The sequence below is a fragment of the Trichomycterus rosablanca genome, chromosome 24 (assembly GCF_030014385.1).
Source record: "Trichomycterus rosablanca isolate fTriRos1 chromosome 24, fTriRos1.hap1, whole genome shotgun sequence".
In the NCBI taxonomy this organism is placed as follows: Eukaryota; Metazoa; Chordata; class Actinopteri; order Siluriformes; family Trichomycteridae; genus Trichomycterus; species Trichomycterus rosablanca.
Window position 1 is genome coordinate 18,323,379 of NC_086011.1, and position 15,652 is coordinate 18,339,030.

The 15,652-nt window shown below is 50.6% G+C and overlaps 1 protein-coding gene across 2 annotated transcripts; it reads left to right on the forward strand.

The window, feature by feature from the left end:
- Nucleotides 1-280: 280 nt before the first annotated feature.
- Nucleotides 281-15,225, forward strand: sema3fb (sema domain, immunoglobulin domain (Ig), short basic domain, secreted, (semaphorin) 3Fb). Of its 2 annotated transcripts, XM_062987053.1 has the most exons (17): nt 281-370; nt 921-983; nt 1,098-1,217; nt 1,723-1,812; nt 3,317-3,410; nt 4,068-4,187; nt 4,268-4,407; nt 6,988-7,102; nt 9,560-9,629; nt 9,719-9,863; nt 10,004-10,226; nt 12,407-12,495; nt 12,991-13,032; nt 13,518-13,675; nt 14,285-14,352; nt 14,453-14,586; nt 14,732-15,225. In XM_062987053.1, exons 1-17 carry the CDS (start codon nt 281-283, stop codon nt 15,152-15,154), a joined length of 2,184 nt encoding a protein of 727 aa, XP_062843123.1. In that variant the 3' UTR covers nt 15,155-15,225. The 2 variants fall into 2 exon arrangements, with proteins under 2 accessions (XP_062843123.1, XP_062843124.1); XM_062987054.1 differs by lacking the exon at nt 1,723-1,812.
- Nucleotides 15,226-15,652: the final 427 nt, after the last annotated feature.

Sequence of the window (15,652 nt, forward strand, 5' to 3'; positions counted from 1 at the left end):
CTCTTTGTTCTTTTCTTTTATTTATTTCCTTTTGTTTTTAGCATTTCTGTGTGTGTGTGTGTGTGTGTGTGTGTGTGACTTATTTAATAGACACTGGTAATAACCGGTTAACCGACTAGTTATCGGCGTTCCTACACCGACCGTTCGTCCAGTCAGAACTCACCCTGCCGGCTCCTCGGTTGATTTGATTGGTTTGCGTCTCTCCTCAGATCTCCAGACCACCAGCACGGCTCATCACTTCTCCTTCCAGCTGAACACCACGGATTACCGGATCCTGCGCATGGACGAGGATCACGACCGCATGTACGTGGGGAGCAAAGATTACTTCCTGTCTCTGGATCTACATCACATCAATAACCAGCCGCTCATCGTAAGAACACACACACACTCACAGGAGGGTTTCACCTCAGAGTCTCTGGGTGTGTGACGTCCACAAGTTCAAGAGCTTGGTGGATAGAAGAATTGTTTGTGGATGGATGGATGGTTGTTGGCTGGTTGGTTGGCTGTCTGAATGACTGGCTGGTCGGTTGCTTACTTGTTCGTTTGGTTTGTTGGCTGTCTGACTGGTTGGTTGGCTGGATGGCTGGTTGGGTGGTTGATTTGTTGGTTGACTGGTTGGTTGGTTGGCTGTCTGACTGGCGGGTTGGTTGATTTGTTGGTTGGCTGGTTGGTTGGCTGTCTGACTGGCGGGTTGGTTGATTTGTTGGTTGGCTGGTGGGTTGGTTGGCTGGATGGATGGATGGTTGGTTGCTTGATTGATTGGTTGGATGGATGGTTGGTTTTAGAACCAAGGATGTGATGTTCTTATTTATTCCAGATGTTATCATGAACTGTCCTCACACCTTCTCCTACTCGTTCTTCCCTCCCCCTGCCCCGCCCACTCTGCCCCGCCCCTTCCCACCCCGCCCTGTTTCTCTCAGATCCACTGGCCAGTTTCAGCACAGAAGAAGATGGAGTGTGTGCTGAGCGGAAAGGACGACAATGTGAGTAACACATCCACCTAAACGTTTATCCACTGGTTCTGCCTGACCTAGGCAGCATGGCTGTAGTTTCAGTAACCTCTGAATGAATTGCTGTACGTGTGTTCGGTGTCTCAGGGTGAGTGCGGGAACTTTGTGCGTCTGATCGAGCCGTGGAACAGAACCCACCTGTACGTCTGTGGGACTGGAGCCTACAACCCTGTGTGCACCTACATCAACCGAGGACAGCGCGCCATGGTAAAGGGTGTTCTTTCTGTTCTGTTCTTTCTGTTCTGTTTTGTTCTTTCTTCCTGTTCTGTTCTTTCTTTCTGTTCTGTTCTTTCTTTCTGTTCTGTTCTTTCTTTCTGTTCTGTTCTGTTCTTTCTTTCTGTTCTGTTCTGTTCTTTCTGTTCTGTTCTGTTCTGTTCTTTCTTTCTGTTCTGTTCTTTCTGTTCTGCTCTGTTCTTTCTGTTCTTTCCTTTCTGTTCTGTTCTGTTCTTTTTGTTCTTTCTGTTCTTTCTGTTCTGTTCTTTCTGTTCTGTTCTGTTCTTTCTGTTCTGTTCTTTCTGTTCTGTTCTTTCTGTTCTGTTCTGTTCTGTTCTTTCTGTTCTGTTCTATCTCTCTGTTTTGTTCTGTTCTTTCAGTTCTTTTTTTCTTTCCTCTGGCCGTGTGGGGTCTTAATTTTCTGTCAGGGTTCGATGTTACGTTAGCGTGACACTGTAGCTAACTGAGCGTTACATTAATGTGAGTGCGTTGGTTTCAGGCGGCGCTTCACCTGCAGACGCCTCAGACTAAAGGCAGGACGAGTCGAGCGGCTGAGCTGGAGACCTTAACCGACGAGAAAGGACTGCAGGTACGTTTGTGTATGTTAGCATGATTAGCGTGCTGTTTTGACCTTCCTAGCTTGTCGCGTATTAGCTAAACCTGTCCACCGTGCACCTGAGCGTCAGGTCGTCCGGCGGTGTGGCGGGTTTGCTCTGCCCGGACGGAGGAATTTCCAAACACACACGTTCTTTTATTTCGTTGTTGATCCACGACAAACAGACGCCGTCTGAGCCGCCGCGTGTTGGTGTTGCTCAATACCCGAGTCATGCTAACGCTCATTCATTCTCAAACCGAAACCCGTGACCTCTCTCTGACCCTGTGACCGGCAGGTCTGAAGATTCCCTAAACCTCTCACCAGACTTTGAAGTGTCTGTGTATGGGAATTTGTGCCCGTTTAGACGATAGAAGTCGATGCTGGGCCCCGTTTAGACTCGATCCTACAGTTGCGCGTTTGATCGCCTCGTCAGGCGGTTTGGCCTCGAGACATGTGCGTCTCGAACGGTCCGCCGGCTTTGTTGTGGCGCGCGGATCCGGTCGTTCCGGTTCGGGAGCCGCCGCCGCCGCCCGACTCTCAGATCCGTAACGAGACGTCCAGCCGTCAATCAATGCATTGAGAACGGCTTATCGAGGGCGGAAGCTAATTACAGCCGCGCATAAAGAGAGCGGAATTAGCAAACGGCGTGCTGGAGCTCGGTGATTTAGTCGTTTCCTGCATTATTTGTGTTTAAATATCGCACAAAGCGGCGGCTTTTCTTCACCTGAAAGGCAGTACAGCTACGCGAAGCACGCGACCACTCCGCTACGCTTTGAAGTTCACGGCGGGCGCGGCTGCCGAGTGTAGATCCCTCGTTTCTGCCTATCAGACCTTCCGGTCCTCTGTTCAGCCCCAACTCTACGACGTCTTGGACACAATACACAATACACAATACAGCCAAAAGTATTCAGACTGCGAGCTCTGTGTCTGTGTATGGGAATTTGTGCCCATTGAGACAAAAAAGCTTGATGTTCCGGTTCAGTCCAGAGCTGGTCAGGGCTCTGTGCAGGACACTGGAGATACACCGGGACACAGTCATGCCAAAACAGGAAAGGACCTTCCCTAAACCTCTCACCAGACTTTAGAGGGTGTATGAGTATGGGAATTTGTGCCCATTTAGACTAAAACTTCAGTTGATGTTCCGGTTCATTCCAAAGCTGCTCGGTCAGGTCAGGGTTCTGTGCAGGACACTGGAGATACATAGGGGTACAGTCATGCCAAAACAGGAAAGGGCCTTCCCTAAACCTCTCACCAGACTTTAGTGGGTGTCTGAGTATGGGAATTTGTGCCCACTTAGACTTAAAAAGCCCCATTCCAGAGCTGCTCAGTCAGGGCTCTGTGCAGGACACTGGAGATACACAGGGACACAGTCATGCTAGAACAGGAAAGGACCTTCCCTAAAGTTAAAGACCTCACAGGACTTTGAAGTGTATCTGTGTATGGGAATTTGTGCCCTGGTGGAGTCACTGACGTCTGGTGTGATGTTATTTCCCGACAGGAATACGTCTTTCACCTGGAACCAGGCAACGAGGAGTCGGGCAAAGGGAAGTGCCCGTACGACCCGAAGCTGAACAGCGTCTCCGCCCTGATCAGTAAGTACCGACCGAGGAACCAACCGAGGAACCCTGCACTCACACTGGAAACACCATCGTGGTTGCCATACGCTGGCATTTATTTACAGATAAATCAGTCCAAGGGTTCGGCAACAGATGCACAGATTAGCGGGCGTGGCCAGAAAAGAGTGACCAGCTACAGCGATGACCACGATCGTGTCCAGGTCAAAGAGCCGACGCTATAAACAAGTCTCCTGAATTAACCCCCAGACACCAGAGTATGTGTGGGTGTATATGGGTGTGGCACTAGGGCTAGCTCATGTTTAGCATTCCTGTGAAATAGCGCTACTAGTGTGAGTCGTATTAGGTAGCGTCCTGGCTACGTCTTCAATCGCGACCACTCCTTGTACCCCGCTCGAATATCAAACACACACCTCGGGCATGAACGCCAGCCGGGTCGGATTCACCTAGATGTACGTCCAGGCTGCGTCTTAGCGTAGAATATTCCTCTTTACCAGGCCAGGTTTGCACGTTCCGAGACAGTTTGAAAAGCGCTTGAGGGTCAGTCGGCTAGTTAAGGGACTCGAGCTCACCCGACTCCCTGCCGGCGGGCACGGTTGGCACGCTACGGAAGAGCTGGCAAGCTTGACCGTAGGTATAAATCTCTGTATCTGTGTATCTGTGTCTCCCCCTCAGACGGAGAACTCTACGCCGGCGTGTACCTCGACTTCATGGGAACGGACTCGGCTATTTTCCGAACCATGGGCGGGAACACGGCCATGCGGACGGACCAGTACAACTCCCGCTGGCTGAACGGTACGCTCAGGTCTCACCGCGCCCGTACGGTTCCGCGTTCACCCCGACCAGCGTGTCATGTTTGTTTTGTTTTTTTCCAGATCCGGCGTTCGTCCACGTGCACCTGATCCCCGACAGCGCCGAGAGGAACGACGACAAGCTCTACTTCTTCTTCAGGGAGACGTCTCTGGACGCGGGCCAGAGCCCGAAATCGGAGGCACGCATCGGCCGCATCTGTCTGGTGAGTCTGAGAAACGCCCCGCTTCCCAAAAACTTTTTTTCGAGACTTTAGCGCATCACAAAAGTGCTGAAAATCTCCCGGTGGAGGATGAGGACCAGTGAGTGAGTGGACGAGACGGCCAGAATAGAAAAGAGCCACTGAACCACATTAAGTCCCACATTAGGTTTGCTTTGAGGGGCTGATAGTCAAAAATGTTCACTGACTGTCTGTCTGACCACCGATTTATCCTGGTCAGGGTTGCAGTGGGTACAATTCACCAATTCACTGGTCGCCAGTCCATCACACACACACTAGTATCGCCAGTTATCCTGACTGCATGTGTTTAGACTGTGGGAGGACACCGGAGCGCCGTAGGAAACCCACACAGACAGGGGAGAACATGCAAACTTCACACAGTAAGGACCCTGTCTGCTCCACCTGGGAATTGAACCCAGGACCTTCTTAATTACCTTCATTAACTTAACTTTATGGCCTCCTGATGCCTCGTTATCAAATACGATTGATTACGATCGGCTGGCTATAAACAGGGCGAGTTTGACTGCATTACCGCTACAAAATACATGGAACAGTGGTCTCTGGTCAAGGTCTGAAAGCTAACCCAAACTGTCACCTGCTTGGACGCTCAGATGTAACCCAAAAAGTGGCAAAAATAAATAAATAAAACAGACCCGCCATGAGGGCAGCTCGGTGAGTAGCACTGTCACCTCACAGCAAGAAGGTCCTTGGTTCGATCCCCAGGCGGGGTGGTCTGGGTCCTTTCTGTGTGGAGTTTGCATGTTCTCCCCGTGTCCGCGTGCAGTCAGGTTCATTGGAGACACTGAATTGCCCTATAGGAGAGTATGTGTGTGTGTCTGCCTTGCGATGGACTGGCCTCATCCCCGCGACCCTGATTGGATAAGCAGTTAAGAAAGTGAATGAATGAAGATCTGCCATGAGTTAAAAGCTGCTGGATTGTGAGCGTCTCTGTCATCTCAGACAGGAGCGTTTCACCAGCAGGAGGAAACTCAGTATACGGCTGTTTGCTTAACCACCGTGGTGCTGGAATCTTCCGATTATTTGACCTTCCCTCTAACCTCACGACCTCCCGACCCCTCGGGTCACGTGTACGGAGGCGACGCCGAGCGCCCGTCAGCCCACAGACGTTCAGCACGCCCGCAGACCGAGGGTCAGTCCGTGACCCCCTTCCTTCCCCAACACACTTCCTCTCACTCTCGGCTGTATTATCGCCCCCTAGGGACTCTCACATCCGCCCCCCTCCGCCTCATTCTGCCCCCGGTTGTGTTCAAAATCACAGTGTTTTACTACAAGCTCTCGATCGCACAGGGGGGGAAAGTTCGAGCTATAAATCAGCCTCAAGTTCAAAACCCAAAACAAAACAACTCGTGACCTTTTCACCCATTTTGGATTTTATAATTCGTGACGTACGGAGGACGATGAGGACCAGTGAGTAAGTGGACGAGACGGCCAGAACAGAAAAGGAGCCACTGAACCACATTTGGGCGTGTAATGAGGTGCCCACATGATAATATCTTTATATCGAGCCATGAACATTAAAACCACCTCCTTGTTTCTACACTCACTGTCCATCTTATCAGCTCCACTTACCATACAGAAGCACTTTGTAGTTCTACAATTACTGACTGTAGTCCATCTGTTTCTCTACATGCTTTGTTACCCCCTTTCACCCTGTTCTTCAATGGTCAGGACCCCCACAGGACCACCACAGAGCAGGTATTATTTAGGTGCTGGATGATTCTCAGCACTGCAGTGACACTGACATGGTGGTGGTGTGTTAGTGTATGTTGTGCTGGTATGAGTGGATCAGACACAGCAGCGCTGCTGGAGTTTTTAAACACCTCACTGTCACTGCTGGACTGAGAATAGTCCACCAACCAAAAATATCCAGCCGACAGCGCCCCGTGGGCAGCGTCCTGTGACCACTGATGAAGGTCTAGAAGATGACCGACTCAAACAGCAGCAATAGATGAGCGATCGTCTCTGACTTTACATCTACAAGGTGGACCGACTAGGTAGGAGTGTCTAATAGAGTGGACAGTGAGTGGACACGGTATTTAAAAACTCCAGCAGCGCTGCTGTGTCTGATCCACTCATACTAGCACAACACACACTAACACACCACCACCATGTCAGTGTCACTGCAGTGCTGAGAATGATCCACCACCTAAATAATACCTGCTCTGTGGGGGTCCTGTGGGGGTCCTGACCATTGAAGAACAGGGTGAAAGGGGGCTAAAGCATGTAGAGAAACAGATGGACTACAGTCAGTAATTGTAGAACTACAAAGTGCTTCTATATGGTAAGTGGAGCTGATAAAATGAACAGTGAGTGTAGAAACAAGGAGGTGGTTTTAATGTTATGGCTGATCGGTGTATTTATTTATTTTTTTTGCTGTCGGGCCATTGTGGTAGTAAAAGCCGCATGTTTACCGATATCCCAGTATCCGCCCCGTCTGCCACTTTCTCTGTGGGTACGAGGGTCACGTTTGCTCCGAGCGCTGTTTAGATTCCATCAAGCTCTGCGCTCGGGATCTAAACAGGAACCTGCTGTGTGTGTTCTCAGAACGACGATGGTGGCCACTGCTGTCTGGTGAACAAGTGGAGCACGTTCCTCAAGGCCCGCCTCATCTGCTCGGTCCCGGGGGCTGATGGGATCGAGACCCACTTCGACGAGCTCCGTAAGTTTGTGGTTTACTCCGTTCGACTCCGCTCTGTCTTGTCTACGACTTCCTGTGTTTATTTTTCGGGTCTGATGTGTTAGTTCTGCTCAGAGTAAAAAACAACAGAGTAAAACGGTTCAGTGATGAGAGAAGCAGATCTTCAGAGAGACAGGATGCCATGGTGGTAAGGGTATGAGGGAGGGAGGTTTTATGAGTTCCATGTAGAGGGCCAAAAGTATGTAGCCACCTGACCGTAAACTTGTTGGACACCCCATTCCAAAAGCATCAGGGTTTTGGTTCATCCCAAAGGTGCTAGGCTGGACCAAACGAGTCAGGCCTCGGATTTTTGGACGTTGTATCATACAGGAAATGGTTGGAAGCCTGTGGAATATTTTATGGGTGTTGCTGATGCACCTGAACGTACTACAGGGGTCTGAATACTTTTGGCTGATTGGAATTCTGGTAACCACAGGTTGGGTAAAATAAACTTGGTGCCTCCTGAATTTCCATGATTTCCAGGCTGCAGAGCTCTCGAGGTTCTGCTGTAGTGTTTGGAGTTAATGAGCGTTTCTACATGGGGCTTAGAAACCTGTTTCACTGGCTGTTAGCAGGCGCGCTGGCATGCAGGGTATTAAGGTGTGTGTGTGTGTGTGTGCCATGCTGTTTTAATAAGGCGGTACCTTTGTGGTGCAGTGCAGCTTCTACTAATGAACCTGGCCATCCAGAAAAAAGACCGCATGTGTGTGTGTGTGTTTGTAAGTTGCTTGTTAGCGCTACACACACACACACACACCTTTAACAAATCTCCTCGGAGGAGTGGAGGAAGGTACGAATGTAATGGTACCAGTCTAGTTAAAGTTTAACCTCCTGAGCAAGTAACCAGACGGATGTAAATGAAAGTTCCAGGACTGACGGTCGTGTTCTTGAGTTCCTGAGCTGAACCTGCAGAAGTTCTACTATCGTCCACCTTCTTCTGCTCTCTCTCTCTTCATCCCCACAATCCCTCAGATAACGTCTGTACTGGAATGTCTCTCGCCCATCTCAGCGCTCATATCTCTTCTCCTGACCTGTCCTCCCTCTTCCTCAACTCTTGTACTTCCTTCTCTGGTGACGGTGATGTGTAGTCAGCTCCGGTGACCCCGCCGTCAGCACCGGTGACCCCGCCGTCAGCACCGGTGACCCCGCCCGTCAGCACCGTAATCCATTCACGCTGTTGTGAAATGAAACGAGGCCCGGTTCCATCCAGCGAACGTTCACTCATCAGGGATGAACCTGCCAGAGCTGTAATGTTCTCCACCTGTGAAAACTCTCATAACGTCCTCACACACACACACACACACACACATAACTCATACACACACTTATTTGGACACATGAACACGTTCGGGAGAAGCTCCAGGCAACGTTCCTTCTCCAAAAAAAAAGTAAAACAACACGATCGCTGACAAACCAGCACTGAGAGGATCAGAGGAGGATCTGCTCCCCCCGCCAGAGGGGTTTCATCAAAGCGTTTAGGGGTGTCAGGATTTTTTGGAGACTGTTGAGGACCGACCTCGTCTCCTGGTCTGTAGGTAAGAGTGATGTACTGCAGCTCTTCATTTTCTATGACTAAATCCAGAGGAGCTGCTGGGGGTGTAGAAGGTTCTATAAAGTCATTTTACTTTTTGCCGTGGCCTCCTGGTTCCTCGCTGGTGGTCTGTTTGCCAGCCTCGGTATGATTTAAGCTGGTATGTTGCCACTTTACACCTCGGTGGTGTAGCGTGACCTGACTCTAACTCTTTTAATCTGGTTTTTCTGGGCTGGCGTACCCCAAGTACGGTTACTGGGACCTTTTCGGCTACAGGAAAAACAGGCCTGAGACGCAAAATTAGTCACCGGAGACGCACGAGCAGCAACAGACTCGTGACTCAGACACCTACGAGACATTAAAAACCAAAAGCTGTAAAAAGCAGAACCGTGGAACTGGATGGGGACGCATAAAAACTGGCAACCTGAAGGTGCACCCAGCGTACACCTGGTTTTAGGATAAGGACCTCTTGTTACGCCAAAAAGGCACAGTACCCGAACCTTACGACACCACAAGAGGACCACCAGGGTGGAATTCGGAAGGTTCCTTGGTGTTCCAGGGATTCTTGCTCCTTTGGTCGAAACTACAGTTCTTGAGGAACCTCAGTGGTGGCTCAGCAGTTCAGGTGCTGGACCAGTAATCATGAGGTTGCCTGTTCAAGCCCCCCTACCACCAGATTGGCACTGCTGGGCCCTTGAGCAAGGCCCTTAACCCTGAGCAGCTTGAATTGTTTGCTAAATGACCCAAATGTAAGTGTAATCTGGGTCCTGTGGGGCCATTTGGGGCCCAGGACACACTGAGGTGCAGCCTGCGCCCCTCTTACACAACAAAGCAAGACTCGAATTTGCTTGTGTCCTTTTTCTTTTGGTCACCCTCCTTTGTTTTTGTTTGTTTTTTGTGTATTTTAGGAGACGTCTACATCCAGACCACACAGGACACCAAGAACCCGGTCATCTACGGGGTCTTCTCCGTCTCCGGGTGAGTGTGTGTTTTTGTGTGAGTGTGTGTGTGTGTTAGTGTGTGTGTGTGATTGATTAGAACCACATGGTTCTTGTTGTCGTTCGCAGGTCGGTGTTTAAAGGCTCGGCGGTTTGCGTTTACTCCATGGCGGACGTCCGGATGGTGTTTAACGGTCCGTTCTCACACAAAGAGGGTCCGAACTACCAGTGGGTGGCGTACAAGGGGAAACTCCCGTACCCGCGACCAGGAACGGTGAGTGTCACCCAATTCTGTCCGAATACTTTTGGCCATATAGTGTACCGGAAAACAGAACTCTAGTGTACTCAGAACAGTCGTAGGAACAGCGGGAACTCGTTATCCAACTCCGCTCTAACCTCTCCTTGCTCCTCTAGTGCCCTGGCGGGACCTTCACGCCCAACATGAAGTCCACCAAGGACTACCCAGACGAGGTCATCAACTTTATGCGCAACCACCCCACCATGTACAACGCCGTGTACCCCGTCCACAAGCGCCCCCTGGTGGTGAGGACCAACGTGGACTACGAGTTCACCACCATCGCAGTGGATCAGGTGACGGCGGCCGACGGAAGCTACGAGGTGCTCTTCCTGGGAACAGGTGAGGCCATGTTGGCGGCTTATAATTCACGGACTCCCAGTTCTTAAAACACACACCAGTCCTGCCCAGTTGTACTGGCATCATGGTGGTACACCCGCTGTGCCACCATGTGATAATGTTAGGGGTTTTTTGTTAGCGCTAGTAATCAGAATCCTTAGAAACATAGCATTTTGCGGCCGGTGTACCTCAGGTGTCAGTACTAGGTCCGTTGTAGATAGGTAAAATGTTTAGCTTGGCGTACAAATCCAAACATCTAGCGCTTTGTACCCCAGGCATTCAGCTTGTAGTACATTCCCAAACATTTATAGCCTCATACCGCTGGCAAACCCTGCAGCTGGCAAACCTGAGGTACCAGTATTGTTCTGGGCACATAAGAGTACAATTTATTACCCACAGAATGGAAAATAGGAACAAAACGTGGAACTTTTACCCCCCCATAAAAGCCCCTCATACTTTACTTCACTCAATTGACCCTAGGACCCTAGACCCCAGCAGGATCCAGGGTTCGAATCTCAGCTGTGCCATCAAGGCGCCTGCATGGACATAAATTGGCAAATGTCCGAGGAAAGGCAAGGGTAGGGTGGTGGAAACAGCCTAGCTATTGGAAGGTGCGCTTGACTTGTGAGGTCCCAAGCCCGGATACAAATATGAGGGTGCAAACAGGTATGTGGACCAGATTTGCTCCGGTGCCTCCTTTATACGGGAGCAGCCGAAAATAAAAACGTACACTTTTAAACCTAAACGTTTCAGCCGTTCATGAACGCTCCTTTCAAAAGCATTTATGCTCCGCTCAGGCTCTATAAAAATCCATCCGCGTCGCGTAGAGCCGCAGCGCCGCCTCCGGCTACGTCAGGAATCCCACGCTCCGAATACGCTGCCTCGACTCAGCCACGCGCCGAAAGACGGGTGCGGCGTCGAGAGATGCCGAAACACGCCGGACAAAAGAACAGATTTAGAGCGAAAGCAGAGCAAATGTTTGAACAGCGAAGGATAAAAGCGATAAAAGGGAGAAGAGAAAAGGGTGTAAGAGACCCTCCCGAAAACTGTCATGTAGAGCGCAGCGGGATAATCCGGCCCCGGGGCCGAGACAAGGCGCTCAGGTACACGCAGACAAAAGGAACGCAGCTAAATAAAGATCAAACAGAATAAAAGGAACGTAGAGGCGCTTTAACATACAGGTCGTGACTCCACGGACGGGAACCTGCGAGCTCCGGGTAACCACGAACCCTCGGGCCGCTCCGAAATGAGTCCCGTAATCCCCGTGTTCTCGCGTCTAACTGAGTAATGAAAAAGCTTTTCTGTTTTAGTGTTCAGATTCACGCTACCTGACCAAAAGTATTTAGACGCCTAAACATCACAGACATCCAAGATTCAGAGTTGTGGTGGGTACGGTTCATGGGGCGGAAAGTAGGGAACACCCCGGGCAGGTCGCCAGTCCATCACAGTACATTTACATTACATTTACATTTTCTGCATTTAGCAGACGCCTTTATCCAAAGCGACTTACAGCACTGTTACAGTATACAATCTAAGCAATTGAGGGTTAAGGGCCTCGCTCAAGGGCCCAACAACAGCAACCTGGCAACCTTATAATTACTAGTCCAGTACCTTAACCACTAGGCTACGGCTTGCAGTACAGTACACACACATTTCTGGTATCTCCAACTAACCTGACTGCATGAGGAGCAGCGGAAGCTCAGTGGTTAAGAAACTGGACTAGTAATAAGAAGGTTGCTGGTTCAAGCCCCACCAGTGCTAAATTTCCACTGTTGGGCCCCTGGCCCTCAAGTCCCCTAACCCTCAAGTGCCACGATTGTCGTCCAGTGATTGCCAAAATATGCAAATCTAAGTCAGTGTAAGTCTTTGGACTGTGGGAGGAAACCGGCGCTCCCGGAGCAAACCCACACAGACACGGGGAGACAGAAAGGACCCAGACCGCTCCACCTGGGAATCGAACCCACCTTCTTGCTGTGAGTCGACAGTGCTACCCACCACAAAAGATCCTGGCGGCAGTTTTCGTTCAGGTCAAGGATACCGGGCTGTTGTTGCTCCTAGATGTTCCCACTTCACCACAACTACGCTTATCAGGGCTCCTTAAAAAAAAGGCTTTAGAGGTGGCGTCTATATACTTTTGGCCATTATTTAGCATACCTGATTGGTGTTGTGTTCTGGCTGCTCAGACAGAGGGACGGTGCAGAAGGTGATCGTGCTGCCCCGGGACGACCTGCAGACGGAGGAGCTGGTCCTCGAGGAGGTCGAGGTCTTCAAGGTCGGTTCAGATCTCTGTTTTTACCTGCCGTCCTTAAACTTTTGGCTCGTCTCTGACTTTCAACCTGTTTTATGCTTTTCCGTAATTGTTCCCCCCGTTTTGGACCCTAATTCACTCTCTCATTGCTGCCGAGCGCTTCTTTTCACCTGCCAGGGGGCGGGGTCTCACGGAGGGTAGGATTGCGCAATGTGAGCGGTCAGCAGAGGGACGCACTCGTGTCTCTCCCCTCTGCAGACACAGCCAATCGTGCGTCTGTGTAGGCGCCCAGCCGGCCGATAGCACAGCTGAGATTCGAACCGGAGAGCTCGAGTTTCATCCGTGTGCCAGCCGAGTGCCACGCTCATTTCTTTTTGATCTTTTCTTTCATTCATCTCACATTTTGTGTGAATTCTTCTTTGTTCTTTTTGTTCTTTCGTCTTCTTTTCATCTCTTCTTTTCATTTGCGTTTCTGTTTGATGTCTCATTATTTACTGATGTTCTCTTTCTCCCCCTCAGTTTCCGACTCCGATCACCACCATGAAGATTTCGTCTAAGAGGGTAAGAACCCGATCCCATCTCTTCCGTTACCTTTAGCCAGTCGAACGCGCCCCAGCGTAGGAGATGGGACAGAACCAGATGTTGAACAGATTAGCGTGAACCTCTGGCTCAGAGCGGTCGCTGGATTTATCTTTCGTGCTAGTCTGTAACTCAGGAGCCCCCTGGGCGTAAAAATAACGACCTGCAGTCGTAGCGCTGACGTTAGCCATTCATAAACCAAGCGCCGCGTCACCTCCTTCCATTCATTCTGCTTTCATACCCTCATCTGTAGAAAAACAGCTTCTGGCCAAAAGTATTTGGATGCCTGACCGCGAGCTTGTCGGACGTCTTGTTTTAAAAACAGCATTTCGGTAGAGTGACCGCCGACGGGTCGTTGGGCGGCCAAGACTCATTGACACCAGAAGACGTCCGGTCTGGACCAACAGAAAATGCCCTGATGCTCTCGCAGCTCTTCCTTCATTCTCTCTTTTTATTTGGGTTCACAGCAACAGCTGTACGTGGCATCGGCGGTTGGCGTGACCCAGCTGGCGCTGCACAGGTGTGACGTCTACGGTGAGGTGTGTGCCGACTGCTGCCTGGCACGAGACCCGTACTGCGCCTGGGACGGCAAATCCTGCTCCCGCTACTCGGCGTCACAGAAGAGGTAAACACAACATACAATACACACACACACACTGTACGCAAAACACACAATATACACTACACAACGAGGAGTACACAATACACACAGTACACTCAAAATACACACAATATACACACTACACACACCATACAATACAAAATGAATAGTACACAATACACACTACACACACCATAATACACGCACTGCAGACACACCACACAATACACAACGCGATGTACGCTATACACACACAACACAATACACAACACAGTGTACACGATACACAGTACACACACCATACAACACAGTGTACACTACGCATTACACACTACACACGTAAGTGAACACAAAAGCTAAACAACTTACACTGTAATACACACCACAACGAACACACCATAATGCAAAATAAACAACGCAGTGTACACAGCACAGTTCAACATACACACTACACACACCATACACAACACAGTACAGCATACACACTACACACAACAGTTTTACACACTTTGAACTGGTACACACACTCTGAAGTCTCATGGTTAGTGCTGAGCTGTACCTGCTCACTGCTGCCACCTAGCTGTTATTCAATGTCACCATGTAAAGGTCTCTTATCAGACTCTCTCCTCTCAGGCGCAGTCGGAGGCAGGACGTGAAGTACGGGAACCCCATCCGCCAGTGCAGGGGGTACAACTCCAACGGTGAGTCCGACAGGGCGGCAGCACCCCTCAGAGATCTCAAACACAGAGCAGTGTTTCAGAACAGAATGACACGTGTGTGTGTGTGTGTGTGTGTGTGTAGTGAATAAGAACACGCTGGAGACGGCGCAGTACGGCGTGGAGAGCAGCAGCACCTTCCTGGAGTGTCAGGCCAAGTCACCACACGCCACCGTCAAGTGGCACTTCCACAAAGACAACAGTGACCGCAGGAGAGAGGTACACACACACACACACACACCTACACACTTACACATACACTTATACACACACACACAAACACACTTACACACACACCCACACACCCACACACCCACGCACTCACACACACACGAACGCTCCCTAATTCCTCCCGTGTGTCCAGGTCCGCTCAGACGGGCGTGTCCTGAAGACGGATCAGGGTCTGCTCCTGCGCTCGCTGCAGCCGTCCGACTCGGGCGTGTACGTGTGCTCGGCCACCGAGAAGAACTTCAAGCACACGCTGGTGCGGCTGCAGCTGATGGTTCTGTCCAGCCAGGCGGTGAACAGTGTGCTCCTGGAGAGCGGGTCGCGACCCCAGTCCAGCGCCTGGACGCCCAGCACCGGCCAGTACCGCGAGCTCCTGAGCATCCTTAGCCAGCCCGAGATGGGCCTCATCAACCAGTACTGCCACGACTACTGGCAGCTCGGCGACGCCCAGAGAGACGGGGGCGGGGTCAGGCCCGGCGAGCTCAACGAGCAGAAGAAACCGCGCGGGCGCCGACATCACCGCGGAGACGAGGACGATGAGGACGAAGAGGAGACATGAGGGACCGCGGGAACGCGGCACGGACTCGAGATTTTAAAAGCGCTGTGTGTGTGTGTGGGAGTGTGTGTGTGTGTGTGTGTGTGTGTGTGTGTGGAGGGGGATGAATAGTAAAAATAAGATTCCAGAACTTAAAGACGTAAAGAGACATAAAGAGTATCGTACGCAGTATTTATTGTAGGTTGTAAATAGTTTTATTCGGTGAAATTCTTTGTATGTAAAAGAGGAAAAGATAAGAATTCGCTCCGTTCAGGGTGGATTTTATTTCAGCGTTTTTATACATAAGCACAAGAAAAGGAACCAAAACTTTCACTTCTTCTGTCGCCCGGATTGGGGTGTAGCGAGACAGGACTCATGGAGAGCGACGGCTCGTCTTCAGAAGCGAGAGGGAAAAAACGTCCTCCGTTGTGTCTGAGCTTTTCGTATAAACACTTGACCGACTTCACAAAGCGGGGCATGGCGCCAGTGTGGACCCCGGCGAGCTTTCTTACGTTTGCCACT

Bases quoted from the DNA above. Each gene is read 5' to 3' on its own strand.
- sema3fb (XM_062987053.1), top strand. From the start codon at position 281: ATGGACGAGGATCACGACCGCATGTACGTGGGGAGCAAAGATTACTTC. The intron at 9,630-9,718 runs GTGAGTGTGTGT...TGTCGTTCGCAG, and splicing joins GGGGTCTTCTCCGTCTCCGG to GTCGGTGTTTAAAGGCTCGG. The intron at 10,227-12,406 runs GTGAGGCCATGT...CTGGCTGCTCAG, and splicing joins GGTGCTCTTCCTGGGAACAG to ACAGAGGGACGGTGCAGAAG.